This window comes from Doryrhamphus excisus, linkage group LG16 (assembly GCF_037039965.1).
Source record: "Doryrhamphus excisus strain RoL-2023G ecotype Guam linkage group LG16, RoL_Dexc_Guam_v1.1, whole genome shotgun sequence".
Taxonomy (NCBI): Eukaryota; Metazoa; Chordata; class Actinopteri; order Syngnathiformes; family Syngnathidae; genus Doryrhamphus; species Doryrhamphus excisus.
In genome coordinates, this window is record NC_136372.1 from 17,334,575 (window position 1) to 17,352,702 (window position 18,128).

At 42.9% G+C, this 18,128-nt stretch overlaps 1 protein-coding gene across 4 annotated transcripts in view; it reads right to left on the bottom strand.

The window, feature by feature from the left end:
• The window catches only part of LOC131102729 (myosin-10), a 49,703-nt gene that overhangs the window by 25,021 nt on the left and 6,554 nt on the right, over nucleotides 1–18,128 (bottom strand). For all 4 annotated transcript variants that reach the window (XM_078797430.1, XM_058048226.2, XM_058048224.2 and 1 more), the window contains exon 3: nucleotides 16,394–16,550. In XM_078797430.1, the coding sequence (XP_078653556.1) occupies nucleotides 16,394–16,550 (157 nt within the window). The remainder of the gene's footprint in view (nucleotides 1–16,393; nucleotides 16,551–18,128) is intronic.

Below are 18,128 nucleotides of genomic sequence, written 5' to 3' on the forward strand. Positions count from 1 at the left end.
CATTTTTTTAGCTTTCGTCACAAACCAAAAAGTGGCCTGGATGCATTTTTGTCAGATGTTCAATGCAGAAAACTCTCAGGTTTCATAGACTTGGACTGTGGATACCAAAGTCAAAACTACTACTACAAAGTCGTGCTGCGTCACGGTCATGAACTGACACACCGACCAGTCACTAAAAGGTCTTTCACCTCTCATGACAGCGCAACATAGACCCAAGTCCAGATGACAGGATTACCATTGCCCACACCGAGGGGCGCAATCCCTGACCCCTTCCTGCTGTGTACAAAGGCCACAACCTGGTGGGAAATGACCCGTTTTCAGCCAACAGACTGCAGTCTTAATAATGCTTTGGACTAATTCTATTTATTTAGAATTGGATGAACACCCCAATGTTGTACTATACAGTGGAGCCGTGTTTAGCAATATTAACCCGTTTCAAAACTAAAACTAAAAATGTACTCTAACCAAAAAAATGTTAACACAAAATTTTTATAGTTTTAATTACAGTTTAACATAGAAAAAAACAATGGAAGTGCATATAAATGATGAATGGAAAGGATAAATAAACATCTAAGGTTACTTTTACCTTCACTGTAGACCTGATTGTTGCCAAGACACGATGTAGCAGCGTGATTGATAGAGATTCTGAGCTATTTCATCAATTCGGGAGTGTTTCTCATCTCAAGTCTGCTTTTCCTTTGATTACTGCTGTAAAATAATCAAAAATGAGCCAAAAGAAGCTACAAGTACCAAGATTTTGATGATCTAGTTGGCAATAATTGCATCTTCAGTCAAAGAGAAAGTAACCTTAAATGTACCCGTGGCTGCCAAAGTTAAGGAGGAGGTTAAGAACCCATTTGGACTCAATAACACGACGGGATGTGTACCGTATTGTAACAAGTAAATGTACCCAAAACCAATGGAAAAATTTCGGTACAAGGTTACCAAAAAAACATGCAAACCAGGGTGTACGGTAACCGAGGTTCTATTCTATGTACAGTAGTTTTATTCCTTTTCGAGAACAAGATATGTCTCTTGAACACGTCCAAACAAACAATCAAAAATTTTACGAAAACACTTATCGTGCTCAACAACAACAACAACAACAAAATGACTATGCAAATCCCCAACACAACTCGATATAATGATATCTCTGTGTAAAGTAAGTACCTTCATTGCATCCAAAACCAAAACAGCAACCACGTATAAGTTCACCACCCCACTTTAAAACGGCACCAGATGATAAAAACCTCATGTAACCCAGTGACGGTTTTCAAGGACTACAGCCATACAATAATGAAGGAACCACAATATGTCAGCCAAGAACGTTCCACAGGGCCAAGGATGTGCCCAACTCAACTCGAGCGCGTGACGTAACACTATTATGAGATGTAAAATGAATGGGATATTTCCGCGGTATAGAATTTTCATCAAGCTTTCAAAAGCTGACAAGACTGTGATCTAATGTTCCACTTTGCCGTAGCCAAGTACTTTTCAGCCAAAAATTCCAATGATTACATGTGGAGCAGATGTTTTTTTTTTTTTAAAAAGTGCTTTCAGAGACACGGATTTAGCTCCATTGGAAGAAAATAGGCACTGAAATGTAGCCAGTCTTCTTTTGGTTCCAATCTAAACTTGTAACCCAGATGAGGCTTTTGGTACGTGCGATTTTAACCTTAATTGTTGGGTAAATCCGTCTTGTAAGACTGGCTGTGTGCAGGCCGATTCCATCTTCGGAGTCTTAATCATGGAGTATCGTACTTCATATTTGGACTGTCAAAAGTTCAATTTTTCTTGAACTCCGGTGCATGCAAAAGGCGTCAATCATAAATCTTTCCTTTCCCCCCGAAGAGATTAATAAAGTATATCTATCCACTAAGGTGCCAGTTGAGGTTGCAAGAGGTTACATGCTTAATTCCTCCATAAAAGAGCCTTTGTGGATTTATAGTGTTTTTTTTCCCCCCGTCCTGCTCCCTTAAATGACTGCTGGAATTCTTGCGGCAGGAAGTGAGGATCTTTTTCATTTCCTGGAAGATAAAGTCAGCAACACCTCTCCATTCTTTTGACTATATACTGGCAGGTACGCCTCGTTTGGCGTCTTTCGCCATCCAAGACGCTGGCTTTTACCAATCAAGTACGAATGAGGACACGCTTGCTGAACAGGCGGAAAACCGGGACTGGGAAAACTGGAGCTCCTTGTCTGTTATGTTTAAAGCCAGCAGGAATGAAGAGCTCGTAAAGTCACACCTTGTTCTCGTGGGTCAGTTTTCACGATGGTTCGTCCTCGCGCTAAACTCATTGGCTCGTCTCAACATGTGTGTGGGCTGAGATTTAGGTCGTGGATGCTAATGTAATGCAATGACAGAAGATGCAAACGTGAACGTACAAATCAAAATGGGCGTCGGGAATAGATGAATGACCTTCTTTGCTTTGACCGTCCGCATCCTCTTAGTGCTCACATTCCACAGATGAATTTGCACAAACCTGATATTTATCGGTTGCAGATATAAGGCCATAAAAACAGTCCTGATCAGTCCCCTCGGATTCAGGCACGAACGGCTCTGTTATGTAGCAACCAAACGAGGCACACACACAGACGAAACAGAGCCACATCAGCTTTGAATGATTAAAACTGGTTTGCATGACATCATAGCGCACAAATCAACACCCGATACCAATCTGCAAAGAACGAGAAACAAATCTGTTCTAAATAGGGATTTTGTGCATCATCGGACGTCTTTCCACTGTGGTCAACTCACATCTAGCCCCGCAAGAGTGCTTCTCAAGACTTTTCCTGGTACACAAATCCTCTGTACTCAGTACCATCCAATATATCCATCCGTTTTCTATACCGATTGTCCTCATGAGAGGAGCTGGAGGCTACCCCAGGCTGACTGTACACTCTGGACTCCGACATGTTTCTGGGACATGGGAAGCAGCTGGAGTATCTGGAGAATTGACCTAGCAAACTCTTTGCGCGTAGGAGGTTCAAACTTTCTCCAACGGAGGTTCAAACTTTCGATGTCCTGAGAGTGAGGTCAAGATGCTAACCGCTCGTCTGGTATGAAAATGAAATAATCCAACGGTAAAAAAAGTTGAGGTGGCTCGGGCATCTAGTCCGGATGCCTCCCGGATGCCTCCCTGGTGAGGTGTTCCGGGCATGCCCAGCCGGGAAAAGGCCCCGGGGGCAGACCAAGGACACGCTGGAGGGATTATGTCTCACAGCTGGCCTGGGAACACCTTGGTGTCCTCCTGGTGGAGCTGGAGGAGGTGGCCGGGGACCGGGAAGTTTGGACTTCCCTACTGAGACGGAGGAAAATGGATGGATGGATGGATGGATGGATGGATGGATGGAAAAAAAAATATAGTGACAAAAGAGAATTCCGAAGCATTGCAAGTGAATGCCAGGAGCAAAAACCAGCCAATCGTCTTGGCCGAGGCAAGAAATGAATCCCCATGAACTCTACAGGCTGCTATTTTTAAGCTCTGATCCTCACTTTCATTCAACCTTGCCCTTGTGGGCATCCACCATCTTTCTGTAATAGCCTATTATCCCTTTCATCCGGGATCACCTGAGATTTTTTTGGAAAGTGACTGCCTTTCATCAACCAATCCGCTCATCCATCTTCTCCCGCTTATCCGGAGGTCAGGTCGTGGGAGCAGCAGCCTAAGCAGAGAATCGCAGACTTCCCGTCGTCCAGCTCCTTGCAGGAGACATCGAGGCCTTTCCCTCCCAGGCCGGTTGAAAAACATAGTTCCTCCAAAGTGTCCTGGGTCTTAGTCTTACTCAAGGCCTCCTGCTGGTGGGACGGGCTGTGGACACCTCGTCTGGGAGGCGTCCAGGAGGCATTCTGATTAGATGGCTCCTCTCAATGCGAAGGAGCACCGGATCGACTCCACCTGATACGAAAAATGGCTAAAAACATCCAGGATCTTACAAAAAGTCAAAGCTCCGGTGTTCACGATTGTCCTTCATCAGTTCTTAAACTAACGATTTGGCTGGTTTGTTGTATCGTAGCTGCTGATGTGTTCTAATGCATCCATTTTTACCTGCAAACAAAATAAAATCTGGTCCAAGAGCCCACCTTGTGCTACCTTCCAACAGTTAGAGGTCATACAGTTTTTCCCTCGTTTTACCCCCCCATATAATAAATCCTGCATGCATGGTGCGAACCCAGATCAGTCAAACCACGACAGCGCTCTAAGAAAAATAGAGAAAGTAGTGCCTTCGTGGCACGTAATGACTTTTCCACATGGACAGATGTTTTACATTTCATCACCTCATCAGAACGTGTACCTGCACTGTAACGTGCCACAGACACTCGTCGCTAATGTAAACGCATTGCGTGGAGGTCATGGAAGCAAGTAGTCAGCACAGTCATTTATCATTTAACCACAGTTCAACTATAAAGGGAATATCCACATGCCAAATCACAGTGGAACCCTCGTCTTCGCAGGCCCCAGGTGATATGATATATGATACGTTTTTGAAGAGAACTATTGCCAAGAATGTTTCTTGGGTTTTGTGCGTCCAAACTGTACTCCTGGAGTGTCCAAGTACTGCATCCATTCAGTCTCAGTTATGTATTGATCGTGGTTCTTTTTAGAGTTGGGACACTATAAGCAGATTTAAGCCATGGACTTCGTTTTGTTGTTGTTGTTTTTGTTGTTATTGAGTTTGGACTCCTATAGAGTAGCGACAAATATGAAGAATATGTCTTGGGTTCTATACGTCCAAACTGCAGTGTCTCGAGTGTCCAAGTACTGTATCCATGCATCAGTGACTGCATGTCTTAGTAATGTATTGATAGTGGTTCTTTTTAGAGTTGGGACACTATAGGCAGATTTAAGCCAGGGACTTTGTTTTGTTGTTGTTTTGGTTGTTATTGAGTTTGGACTCCTATAGAGTAGCCACTAGTGATAGTGGTTCTTTTTAGAGTTGGGACACTATAGACAGATTTAAGCCAGGTACTTCGTTTTGTTGTTATTGAGTTTGGACTCCTATAGAGTAGCCACTAGTGATAGTGGTTCTTTTTAGAGTTGGGACACTATAGACAGATTTAAGCCAGGTACTTCGTTTTGTTGTTATTGAGTTTGGACTCCTATAGAGTAGCTACGAATATGAAGAATATGTCTTGGGTTTTTGTACGTTCAAACTGTGCTCCTGGAGTGTCTCGAGTGTCCAAGTACTGCAACCACGCATCAGTGACTGCATGTCTCAGTAATGTATTAATAGTGGTTCTTTTTAGAGTTGGGACACTATAGGCAGATTTAAGCCAGGGACTTTGTTTTGTTGTTGTTTTTGTTGTTATTGAGTTTGGACTCCTGTTGAGTAGCTACAAATATGAAAAATATATCTTGGGTTTTGCATATCAAAAAATGCATATCAAGTGTGTTTTTCATCTGTGCGGTTTGCGCGTGTAAAATAGTCAAACTCAGCACAAACGTCACTTTCCTCCGATGTGTCTTGCATGGCAGGGTTCCTTTCGCTGCTAACAATCTATCCCCCTCAAGAGGATTAAACAAACCCTAATTCCCCACATTCCACAACATTCCTGCTCTCTCTCCATCTCAACCCAAGTCTAAATTATTTCCATAACCCCCATTCATCAAGATTGTGTAACCTGGTACAGCTTCAGCACCACTCTGCATTATGAAAAGAAGAGAATTTAGATGAAATATGGGCTATGTTTTAAAACCACAACTGCCACAAAAATTTTCCCACTTTCCTTAACATCCAAAAAGACGAAAACACTCTTATCCGTTTACCAAAAAATGGTTCTCGGCAATGTAGTGCCGTTCGAACTTAGTACAACCCACAACTTTCCTGTATAAAACACACAATATTAAAGCATCGTAATAAAATGGTAGAATGATTGTTGGCTTAAACACACCATTGTTTTTTTTTTTTTTACTCTCTGGCGTTCTTATAACGGTGTGGATGTAACACATTTCTTCAACGCTGCAGCTCACAATTTGCTTCATAAAAGAAGTCGTAAAACGCAACTGAATGCAATGAAAGGTCTGGTACCGCGGCAACCACTTCACACACGAGAGAAATCCTCCCCGCTTGCAGTACTCATCTCTATTAGAGATGTCGGCTGACGTTCGGGCCACAGGCACACAACTTGTCGCCGCTCATATATTCCTCATTGGAGATGAGGATCAAGAGTTAAATAGATCAGGAGTTAAATAGTGTGTGTGTGTGTGTTTGAGTTCATTCAACATTCCCAGACAGCAGAAGCAGCAAACAAAGCGGGATCCAGGAAGTATTGAGGTTTGTGGGTATCTGCAGTGTATAACCGTCACTTTGAAGCGTCCAAACTCTTGTGAGGCCACATGACAATTAAGTACAGTTGGACCTCGGTTAGCCGACACACCCGCTGAAAATTTACAGCAAAGTTTTCCAGTTACCGTACAATACGGCGCTCGTCTTCTCAGGTTACTTCTGCCGTCACCGAGGATGTAATTGTTAAGAATTTGGCAGCGAACTAAACACGGACGCCACCTTCCTGTTTTGCCATGAGTCAATTCTTGAATTCAGTCGGGTTCCTCGCCTTCTTTAACAAAATGCCGGCACTTGCAACTTTCTTTGGCTACAATTTGCAGCTGTGATCAAAAAAAAAAAAAAAAAAAAAAAACCAGAGACTAAGCGAGAAACAACTGAATTCAAGAAATGACTCATGGCAAAACAGGAAGGTGGCATCCGTGTTGATCATTGTATACATATATAAAGTTTGGGAACCACTGGGTTAGTGTGACTGTCTGGAACAAATTAAAAGATGCTAACCAAGGTTCCCTATAATTCTAAGAATAAATATAATGCTTTAAATCCCGTAAAAATGGCAGAGTAGAAATTGTACAAAGACAAAAAAAGAGACTAAAAAGGAGAATCACAGATCGAGTGTGAATGCATTTTTTGGTTTATTTTGAGCCGTGCTACGACGACAACTGGCTATTTTTGTGATTATAACCAAAGACTGGTGCATCAACCGTACAATTACAATAGGGCAGGTCTGTAATAGCTGTATAAAGTCCATGAACAGCCAATGACATCATGGCAGCGTTTGCACTTAATGACTAGTTTGGGTATTTATAGACCTTTGGCGTGGAGATCAAACACGTTGGACGTAAAGACAATGCATGTTTCTGTGCGTACGGTGTGGCTTTTTGGAACGGGCTGAATGACTAAGCAGCTACACGGCATTACTCGTTCCGTAGCTGTTGGACCAGCTGCCGGGTTGGCATTCAAAGGCACGCACGAGCCCGTGAAGAGAAGGGCAGACGACCCCACAAAGCTGACTGGCCATTTGTGTGTATGTGTGTGTGTGTGTGTGATGGAATTCAGCAGCCACTATCAGCATGGGGGCCTCCGGGGGTGCCGAGTGGGCGACGTTTCCAGCAGGTTGACGGTTCTGCGGAGGTGATGTTTAAGGGAAAATGAATGAGAAGCGGGTGTGTGTTGAGGACAAATTGTTGGAGGTTAAGTCTGTTTGGCCGCTTTAACAAACGTGTTTAAACTGCAATTTGTTGCCCCCTCCACCCATCCCACCCCCCTTACGGTGACAAAAAACATCAAGAAGGTTGACTGTTGGGATTTCCTCTTCATGAAGAAATGAACAAAAGGGAGGGTGTAATTGTGAAACCTACAGAAGTGGGATGGTGAATGCGCATCTGGCAAAGCTTTGAAGAGGTGACTTCTCTGGTGAGACGGCGAGACGGGCGTGGTGGTGGGAGAAGACCAGATAGGAGTAAGTGGAGTGAGAAATATAGATTAGCAGCGACGAGGCCTGGCTGGAGCAGGGCGGAAAAGCGTTTAGAAGAGAAATGTCTATATATAGAAGCGTGTCACACGCTGACATACTTGCAGACGAAATCCTACGGGTGTTTTCGGCATTGATTCAGTTTCGGGGTCGGGATGGCAGTTGGCAGCTGAGATCACAGACCGAAAATAGGCTGTCATCGAGGGGGGTTAGTGAACGTCCACGCCCCTTTGCGGAAATGAGCTCGGCGAGCGAGGGGACCACCTGTGATGAGAGGTGTGAGGGTTTGCGCGGGTAGAAAGGAAAGACAGGAAGCCGCCGTCATTCACACCTCAATGGCGGTACAATTGAATGGTGTTGATGGTGAACCTTCACATGGAGGGACATTGCCGGCAAATTGGCGCTAGGTGCGAACCGTTCCCTGCAGACACAGTGGAACTATGGGCGGCGTCCACAGGGACACGTTTTCGGGTCAAAACAGCTAAGTATTTTATCGTCTTTCAACCCACGAAAACGGCTTTTTTGGGTATCCTGAAACTTTTTTTTTTTAATCTGACGCTCATTTGTCGCTTCTGTCTACACCAGTGATTTTCAACCACTAGTGTGCCGTGAGGAATTATCCAATATCACTTTTTATAATTAACATTAATTAATCATCATTTGCAAAACATTATGTCAATATCCGCATATACATGGACCCAAATATTCCAATTGCATTTGGTTTATTTGCTCAAACTGAAAGAATTTAACCTTTGTATACGCCTCATTCCGAAAGAATAGTGCCAATACGAATGTTTTAAGTGTTTTTAATGCAGCGTGTCATGGGCCGAGGAGATCGAGAGCTCGGTGAACTTGCTTACCGATAGCTTAATTGTCAGACTTAGCAAATTCAGCCTCCCAGGTATGTTCTTTATGAGACCCCTGTTGTAAATAAACATGTTTTAAGTGTTTTTAATGCAGCGTGTCATGGCCAAGGAGATCGAGAGCTCGGTGAACTTGCTTACCGATAGCTTAATTGTCAGACTTAGCAAATTCAGCCTCCCAGGTATGTTCTTTATGAGACCCCTGCTGTAAATAAACATGTTTTAAGTGTTTTTAATGCAGCGTGTCATGGGCCGAGGAGATCGAGAGCTCTGTGAACTTGCTTACCGATAGCTTAATTGTCAGACTTAGCAAATTCAGCCTCCCAGGTATGTTCTTTATGAGACCCCTGCTGTAAATAAACATGTTTTAAGTGTTTTTAATGCAGCGTGTCATGGGCCGAGGAGATCGAGAGCTCGGTGAACTTGCTTACCGATAGCTTAATTGTCAGACTTAGCAAATTCAGCCTCCCAGGTATGTTCTATATGAGACCCCTGCTGTAAATAAACATGTTTTAAGTGTTTTTAATGCAGCGTGTCATGGGCCGAGGAGATCGAGAGCTCGGTGAACTTGCTTACCAATAGCTTAATTGTCAGACTTAGCAAATTCAGCCTCCCAGGTATGTTCTTTATGCTAACGTGTAGTTGAATAACTTCTATAGATGCACTGTTTGACTTGACGATCCACGCTCCAGAGATAATTCAGACAGAATTCGATAGGGATGTGAAAAAAAAGACAAGTCTGGAAGATGTTAGTGACAGAGAGGATGAAAACCAGGCCCCACATGTTTCTCATGGTGAGGTGCTCGGATAGCGTGGTCGTCGCTCTTTGGCCAATGAACATATTCTTTGAAATTGCATACGTTTATTTCACCGCGGCCCCCTAAAAACACAGATGCCTGGGCGATATATATATATATCAGAAAGAAAAAAGACATTATGCAGGTATTTTGTGATGAAAATCCACGGGCCACACATCCCGGACCCACAAGTCTGGGCATCTGGGATGATAACATCTGTTGAGTGGAAACAGACGTAATGATGTCACAGTTCAAGTCTGGCCGATTAGCCGTGTTGTTCCTTCCTGCACTTCTGGTTGCCTCCGCTCACCCCGACACATGCACGCACGGACGCACTCGAACGCAATCCGGTGCTAGAGCTGTATAAAAATGTCTGCCAATGAAAACAAAAGTAGACCTCCACCAAGGCTTAAGCATTTTTATATTTTACCGACTAAAGGAGGGTTTCATCCTGATTCAGAATCAAAAGGAAACAGCATAATTAAATCTTACATCAGCAGGCTAAAATACAGCCTAATATTATATTACACTGAAACAAGTCATGTCGCCAAGGAGATAAATAATTGCACGCTGCACTGTTTAAATAAACTTTTGATAGCAGGAAGTGTTTACAAGTTTTTGCCAATTCCGTCAGTACCTCGATTCAATCCGTTCCAAAAGGTCCGTCTAAAACTGAACGATATAATCTGATAAACAAAGTTTTTATTTTATCAAGTTACTTCTTGCAACTTTCTTTGGCCCCGTGGTTGGTTGTTTGTTGCATCGTTTTCCCATAATAACCCAACCCTGCAAAAACTAGGGTGTTCGAAAAATGGATCGCTTGATTTAATGACAGCCGTTTTTTCAAAATTGTATTTCCAATTTCCGTGTAGCCGTTCTTCTCCGGGTGTTACCTTCAAGGCCATTAAGCGGAAAGACAGATCTGTTGCAGGAGATATGGCAGAAAGCGCTCGGCAATGTAATCGATTGCAGATGGCCGCCATCGGGGGTTGGCTTGTTTGGTCCACAGAGGCTCTTTGTGACGGCTGGGCCTGCCATAACCTAACAAAACAAGGCTGTTTTTCATGTGTATGTCTGTTGAAAGTGCATTTTTTTTTCTCCCTGGCACCTCTAATGGAGTGCAAAGCCCTGCAGCTTCACAGGATGCTTGACGCACACATGGGGGGCAGGGGGCCTGATCACAAAAGGGGGCTATACGTATCAATAGGACTTATGGCCAATCAGACAAAACCAGTGGGATGGTTTGAAATGGCCTCGGACCCATAGGTACACCTACACAATGGTAATGGTAATAATTTTATTTCATTTGAACATGCATCAGATTACAATTGAGTGCATCCCATAATAAGTTCCCGCTTCCACATGTCCAAAAGGAGTAGGAAGAAGCAAAGCTTATTAAATCCTACCCCTCCATCTGGTACTTTTACAATCAGTAACTGTTACATTTGTTCACTTCCTGCTTTCCTAATATAATTTTGATTTATTTTAATTTTATTTAATTTAATTTTTTTATTTGTCACGTTCCAAAGTACGAGGTGATATGACCATACAATGACATAATGGGTACCATAGTAAGTGTCAATATAGTGATATATATATAGCACATCATGACAATCAACACAGTATGACCTTAACAAAATGTTCAGTGTTAAAAAACAAAATAATTAAATATTAAAAATAAACAGAAAATAGGGCCCTACTGTATATACTGTACTGATTCTCATTCCATTGCGCAGGTATGCAAGTAAAGTAAATTACAACAGAAATCGGCATGTAGCTACATCAGATAAAATTATGTTACAATATACTATATGTGTAAATACATACAATATCAGACATACCGTATATACAGTAGCAGACACATCTGCACGCTGTTGCTACATACTGTAGCTATCTTCTACATGACAGTGGTTCAACCATAAATCACAAAAAACGGCTCACACACACACACACACACACACACAGTCACACTGTAACTATAAGTCAAGACTATAGGTCAGTGTGTCTGATGCGTCCGATGCCGGAGTGTAAACACTCGTGTGCAAATAGAAAAGATCAGAGCGAACCCAATGTGGTATTCATCTACGCTTGCTGTATTGAAGCAAAAACACGCCAAAAACACGTCAACACGCCAAACTCCTACAATTGATAGTTCATATACTGCGTTCTCGCTGATGTCATGTTTGATCATCCGTCAAGATGATGACGTAATAACACCGTCTGAGACGATCTCTAGAAATGATTGCTGTGGTGTGTGACGTGTTATGCCAGTCTGGTTTAATTTCATTTGAACATGCATCAGATTACAATTGAGTGCATCCCATAATAAGTTCACAGTTCCACATGTCCAAAAGGAGTAGGAAGAAGCAAAGCTTATTAAATCCTACCCCTCCATCTGGTACTTTTACAATCAGTCACTGTTACATTTGTTCACTTCCTGCTTTCCTAATATAATTTTGATTTATTTTAATTTTATTTAATTTTTTTACTCAATTTTTTAAACTTAATTTTTATTATGTTTTATTATTTTTTATTATTTTTTATTAATTTTTATTAATTTTTATTAATTTTTATTAATTTTTATTAATTTTTATTATTTTTTTTTTGGCTCATCGTTGTGCATTGTTTGATTTCCTTACTCAATCCATACCACAGTTTGATTCTACATACTGAAATGCTATGGCTTTTTAACATAGTCCTAGCATAGAAGTGTTTCAAATGTACTTCTTCCCTGAGATCATATTTCTCCTCTCTTAAGTATTGGATGACATTTTTAGCTAATTGGTTATTTTTTAGCCTTATGCATTATTTTAGCTGTTTGAAGATGAACTATATCAGCAAGTTGAAGTATTTGTGATTTTAGAAATAAGAAGTTAGTATGTTCTCTCTGTAGGCGGCATTATGAATTATCCTTACTGACCTTTTTTGCAGTACATTTACATTGTCTCTCAATATAACATATAAAACACTCAATAAACACATTGTTGCATAGTCGCTGCCCAATGGTGGGATGCCTGGTACAGCAATTCATGTGAAAATAATTATAAGGGGCAATACTGAGGCATATGAATATGTTCAGGATCAATGCAAAAATCCAACTGTATCCGTTATGACCTCCACAGCTGCCTGCTCTTAAGATGCATCTGCCAATATGTATTTCAGTGTGTGTGTTCAGACTGACACACGCACCACATTTGTCTGAAAGTCATCTCTTGGACATGCACGGGTACAGTCAGCCCCCCTTTTGAAGACCACAACCCCCCCCCCCCCCTTCAAACACTCCACATACACGGACGTACACTGTCTGACCCGCCGCACCTGTCATGTCACTCGGGCGATATGCGTACCCTTCCACCGCCCCAGAGAGAGGCCTCGTTTCCAAGGGGAGATTTCGGAGGGAGTACCCGTCTCCATCCACGCCCAGACAGCGCACGGGTCCCAGCCCCCTTCAGAGTGCACAAAGACGCCTTTGTGCGGCACAATGCTGGCTGCCCCCCTCCGAATTTCCCATCGACCCTCTGCTCTCTTTCCCCCATAACTCAGTCCTTTCTGCCCTCGTTTGCCCCAAGCACCCTCTCGCTCCGCTTTATGGTTTCACCCTGATGCCAAACTATTGGGATCTCTGGTGTGCCCTCTTTCGCTGAAGCATAACCGCGGTCCTGCTTCGATATTAATGGCCGCAACATTCCTGCATTTCTTCTCCTCCAGCATGAAAATATAGAAAAATATACTGATAGTATCCACCCTCGGGCATCTCTGTGTGGAGTTTGCATCTTCTTTTCTACCGGGTGCTCCGGTTTCCTACCACATTCTAAAAACATGCTAGGTTAATTAGCGACTCCAAATTGTCCATAGGTATGAATGTGAGTGTGAATGGTTGTTTGTCTATATGTGCCCTGTGATTGGTTGGCCACCGGTCCTCTCGCCCGAAGACAGCTGGGATAGGCTCCAGCATACCCATGACCCTCGTGAGGATAAGCGGTAGAAAATAAATGAATGAATGTGCACTTGGGGGGGGACGTACAACAATGAATCTCGCACACAATAAAACTAAAATAAAGTAAAATTATTCCAACAACATGCATGCTAGGTTAATTGGCGACTCCAAATTGTCCATAGGTATGAATGTGAGTGTGAATGGTTGTTTGTCTATATGTGCCCTGTGATTGGCTGGCCACCGGTCCAGGGTGTAGCCCGCCTCTCGCCCGAAGACAGCTGGGATAGGCTCCAGCACCCCCCTGAATAAATGACTGAATGAATGAAGGCGGTCCTCGCATTGCGGCATACCGTGGTTACAAATGAGCTCCCAATAAATTAATTAATAATTGAATATTTTTGCTGCATTATCAGGAGACTCGCTTAAGAACTAGTTGTATCCTTGAATGTGAATGTTAAAGGATCTGCTCCTGTAATAATAGTGTTCTTATTAGTGAAATTATGTTTGTTATTATTTTACTTGTTCGCTGTTCTCTTCTACTTCCTCCTCCCAATCAGATTAAGGTATTTTTTTTATTACCCTTTCATTGAATTCTTATATTTAATCTTTTATTACTGTATTATATGTCCTTATGTGTTCTGTGTACAATGTGTGTAATTTAGATATGATTTAGGTATAAGCTCTGACTTCCACTAAAACTGGACTTGGTCTCATCACTGCTATAGAACCAGACTGTGATCGAGAAAAAAACAGTCCCAGACTCGCTTGGTAGCAAATAACTAAGACATCAGATCAATAGAAGTACTGGCAGGGAAAATGTGGAAACTCACCAGCGACCATCTGACTTGTGTCTGACTGGCACTTTGCCGTCATTCACTTCACCGTGTAACATTGTCAGCAATGTAAGGGGGGGCCTAACCACGGCAACGCTGGCCATGTCTTGAAAGGGACAGAGAGACAGAGAGAGAGAAATTCCAGACTTGTCCCCCTTTTAGGAAGGGGAGGGAATAAGGCCCAAAGACGACAGCTCTACCAGAAAGCTTCCAGCGGAGCTGTGGTTGTATTTTTCGTGTTGAGCAAGAGTTGACCCAAATGCCTTCAAGGATGTGGGGAATTTTTCTGTTTCGAGCCAGAACATTTTGGTTGGAGGGAAAAAAAATGCAGATTGAACCAACAATGGCATTAAAACGGGACAGCTTTTCCTTCGGAATGAATGAAAGTGGAAGGAGATTCAGTAACAGTGAAGTCCAGAGCTGCAACAATTTATCCATAATCAATTATCCAATTAAAAAACACTTTTTTTTAAATTGAAAAATGTAAAAATCCTCAGATTTCAGCCTCTCAAATCACGCAATTAATCCAAAAAACAAGCCTCAGATTAATCGACTAAGAAGATAATCGTTATTTGCGGCAGCTAAAATACTGTCACTCACCCAGTGACACCTCTATCTGAGATCCCTGGGGATGGTTATTTTGGTCACATGCAAACACACACACACACACACACACACACAGGCGGGTATCCATGGTGATGCACCCCTGCCCAAATGAGCCCGGTGGTGGGGAACGAACGGGGCTGCACTGGAGACAACTTGACCGTGACTCAGCGTGTAGAATTTAGCACAGCGGGGTATTTATCATGAGGGGGACAGCAGTGATGACCTCATTCCACTCGATACCGCGCCCCTCCCCCATTTGAGGGCCACCGCTTCCCAAAGAATGAAACCTCCCGCAGGGAGAAACGGGGTCAAACAAAACACAAGAACGGCGGAGTGGTGTCCCGAATGGAAGCAAACATCTCGCTTCACGTAAACAGCCTGGGAAGGGTTGGAGTGTGTTTGTGTTTGTGAAGCTCTTTGGATCCGAGACAGATGGTAAAAGTGGCGAAATGAACTGAAACTGGAGGAATGTGGATGTTGAAGAGAATGAGAACTTTCCCAGTGTGGTTCGTGGACTGGCCACGGCCAAACCCGTGGTCTCAGCTGTTTGGACGTCCGCACGCTGTGGACGTGTGACCAGGTCACAATGTGACAAACAGAAAGCGAACCAGCATGCATGCAGCTTATTCAAAGGAAACAAACGGGGTTGAACTGAGGCCTTTTACGACAGGTTCCATTCTAAAAAAACGACGATTGATGCTGAAAACGTCTGGAGACGTGTATGTTTTTACACTGTTCCGTGTCAAAACATGGCTGTCACAACCGATACAACAGTGGTGGAACTCCAGCGCGGTGTACAGTTATTATTACTTCCATATGGCCACTGATCGGATAAAAACACAAACAAATGAACACAAACACGGATATTTTCCACAAACGTTCGGTGTCTCCATCCACATGAGTGGAGGTTTGATCAACCAAACCTAAATTTCAGAAACACCAAATCAATTCTTACCATAGGAAATAATGTAAATCCAAGTAATCCATTAAAGTATTAACATATAATAATAATTATGGGCCCGATATCAATGTAAAAATGTGATATCGGTATCAGATTTTTCACGAAAATTGAAAAAAAATGTGTCCATTCCACCACAGGAGATATGTCATGTTACATATCTCGGTATCAGAAATTGAGAAACAATATCAGCAAAAAAAAACGAAATCGGACATCCCTGGTGTGTCGGCAAAAGCCCTCACCCTCACAGAGCGAGGGTGGGCAAAAGGAACGATGAACTGACTCTCCAGCCAATCAAAAAAAAAAAAAAGCATTTGCAACTGAACGGACTGAACGGGTATTTTAGGGGGCGGTGACCTCGTTCATTCCGTTCACAAATAAGAACTAGTTCTTTTGACCCGTTCGTTCATGACCGAGGAACCACTACTGGTGGGCCTTCTGGAACGGATTAATGACGCTAACTGCTAATAGCTAATAGCTAAAGTCACAGCCTCTCTGACCTTGCAACCTCTTTCTTCCATAGCCAAAAAAATGATAATCTAAATACCTTGGCGTATTAATGCTGACTAGCAACGTCCAATCCTAAAAGCGTCACTCATACCGCAAGAACATCCCGACACAAAACACAAGTCGTACCTTGGAGCATACACCGGTATGCCGACTCCGAGATGGCGTAGATGTGAGGCGGCATCTCGTGCCTCTTCTTCCCTCGGTACATCTCAATGATGTTCTCCGAGTAGATGGGCAGGTTCTTGTAGGGGTTGATGACCACACAGAACAAGCCAGAATACGTCTGCGGTTGGAAATACACGACATACACAATGATTAGAAATTACAAAATACAAATTACAATTAGAAAATACAAAGACACACCCGGTCTAACTCAAGTAATTCATATCACAAGTAATTACTTTCAAAAAAAAACTACGGATGTGCATGATAATCCATCAATCGGGTAAAGATCATAAAGAATGGTAATGGTTTTATTTCATTTGAACATGCATCAGATTACAACTAAAAGATTACTTTTACAATCAGTAACTGTTACATTTGATCACTTCCTGCTTTCTATAATACATTTTAAGGTTTTTTTTTGTTTGTTGTACCGAAGTACGAGGTGACATGACCATACAATTACATAATGGGTACCATAGAATTGTGTTTGATTGTGTGGAAGTAATGGTTGAATTGCTGGAACCAGGGGACAGGGATGAGTGAGCGGCTCAAGTGCGGCACCGCTTCTATTCTACAGATGCTATACTCTTCAGGTTTTGTTTACCCCGATAGCGGAATATGTTCTTCCCCGTGATATAACTTTCAGTCCACTGGTATGTTAGCCATCGCCAAAGGGCGACCATAAAGCTCCGCCTAATCTACTGTTATATTTCTGGGTACCCACATGCGGTATGGAATTACGGTTTCATATCATCCAGCATGCATTGTGATGAAACGTTCTGGAAAACTTGATCGATTGCCGCGGGGGCGGCGGTCTTTGCCCAACGAACCATCACACATCTCGACGAGTACGATGTATACGTGTATAATTAGAGTCTGCTGTGACAGGACGTCACAAGCAGGCCCCGGAAAACCCAGACGGCACGTTGGTGTTATTACATAACAGCGAGATATCAATCAATCCCATGATGCTGTGCACAAAGGATGCTGAGGAAAAAAAAAGGAGAAAGACGAAAGTTGATGAAGCAGAACGAGGCTGACGACAAGACCGGTGAGGTCCGATGGAGTCGAGTTCTATCAGCTTTGACGAACAATCCACTCGAGTGGACCTCCAACACAGCAAACCAATCAAAATGATATTTATACTCTTATTTACTGTTTTGCTTAAATAGTTTATCATTCTTAAAAAAATGTGAGTGAAGTATTTTCATTGTTGGAAAATAGTATCAGGAATTATGACCATGACTACTAAGCTACTAAGTTAAAGTTTCCTGTATAATTTAGCAAATACCTCAGAGTTTTTTTTGCAGTACAATAGATAAGAATACTACATGTCTAAAACACTAGCACCGCACAAATAACTCAACACCGCGCCGAACCCCATCCAGGAAAGGGAAGGTGATATTTCCACTGTGAAATCAGATCCGGGGTAGGAGATCCCGTGGCCTGCTAACAGCTGAGCACCACACAGGCGACAGTGAACGCAACAGCCGACCCCATCTGCCATCTCCGGCAGCGAGGACATGGATACGCTGCTCTGCGCTGCCGCGACGGCCTTGCCGTCACATCGCTAATCTGTGTGTGTGTGTGGCGTACGAGCAACCTTGACCATTTCCTTGACAGCAGCGCTCCGCTACGCACGTCATAACACCGAGAGCTCACAGACACCGCAGAGCGACCTTTGACATGATGGGCT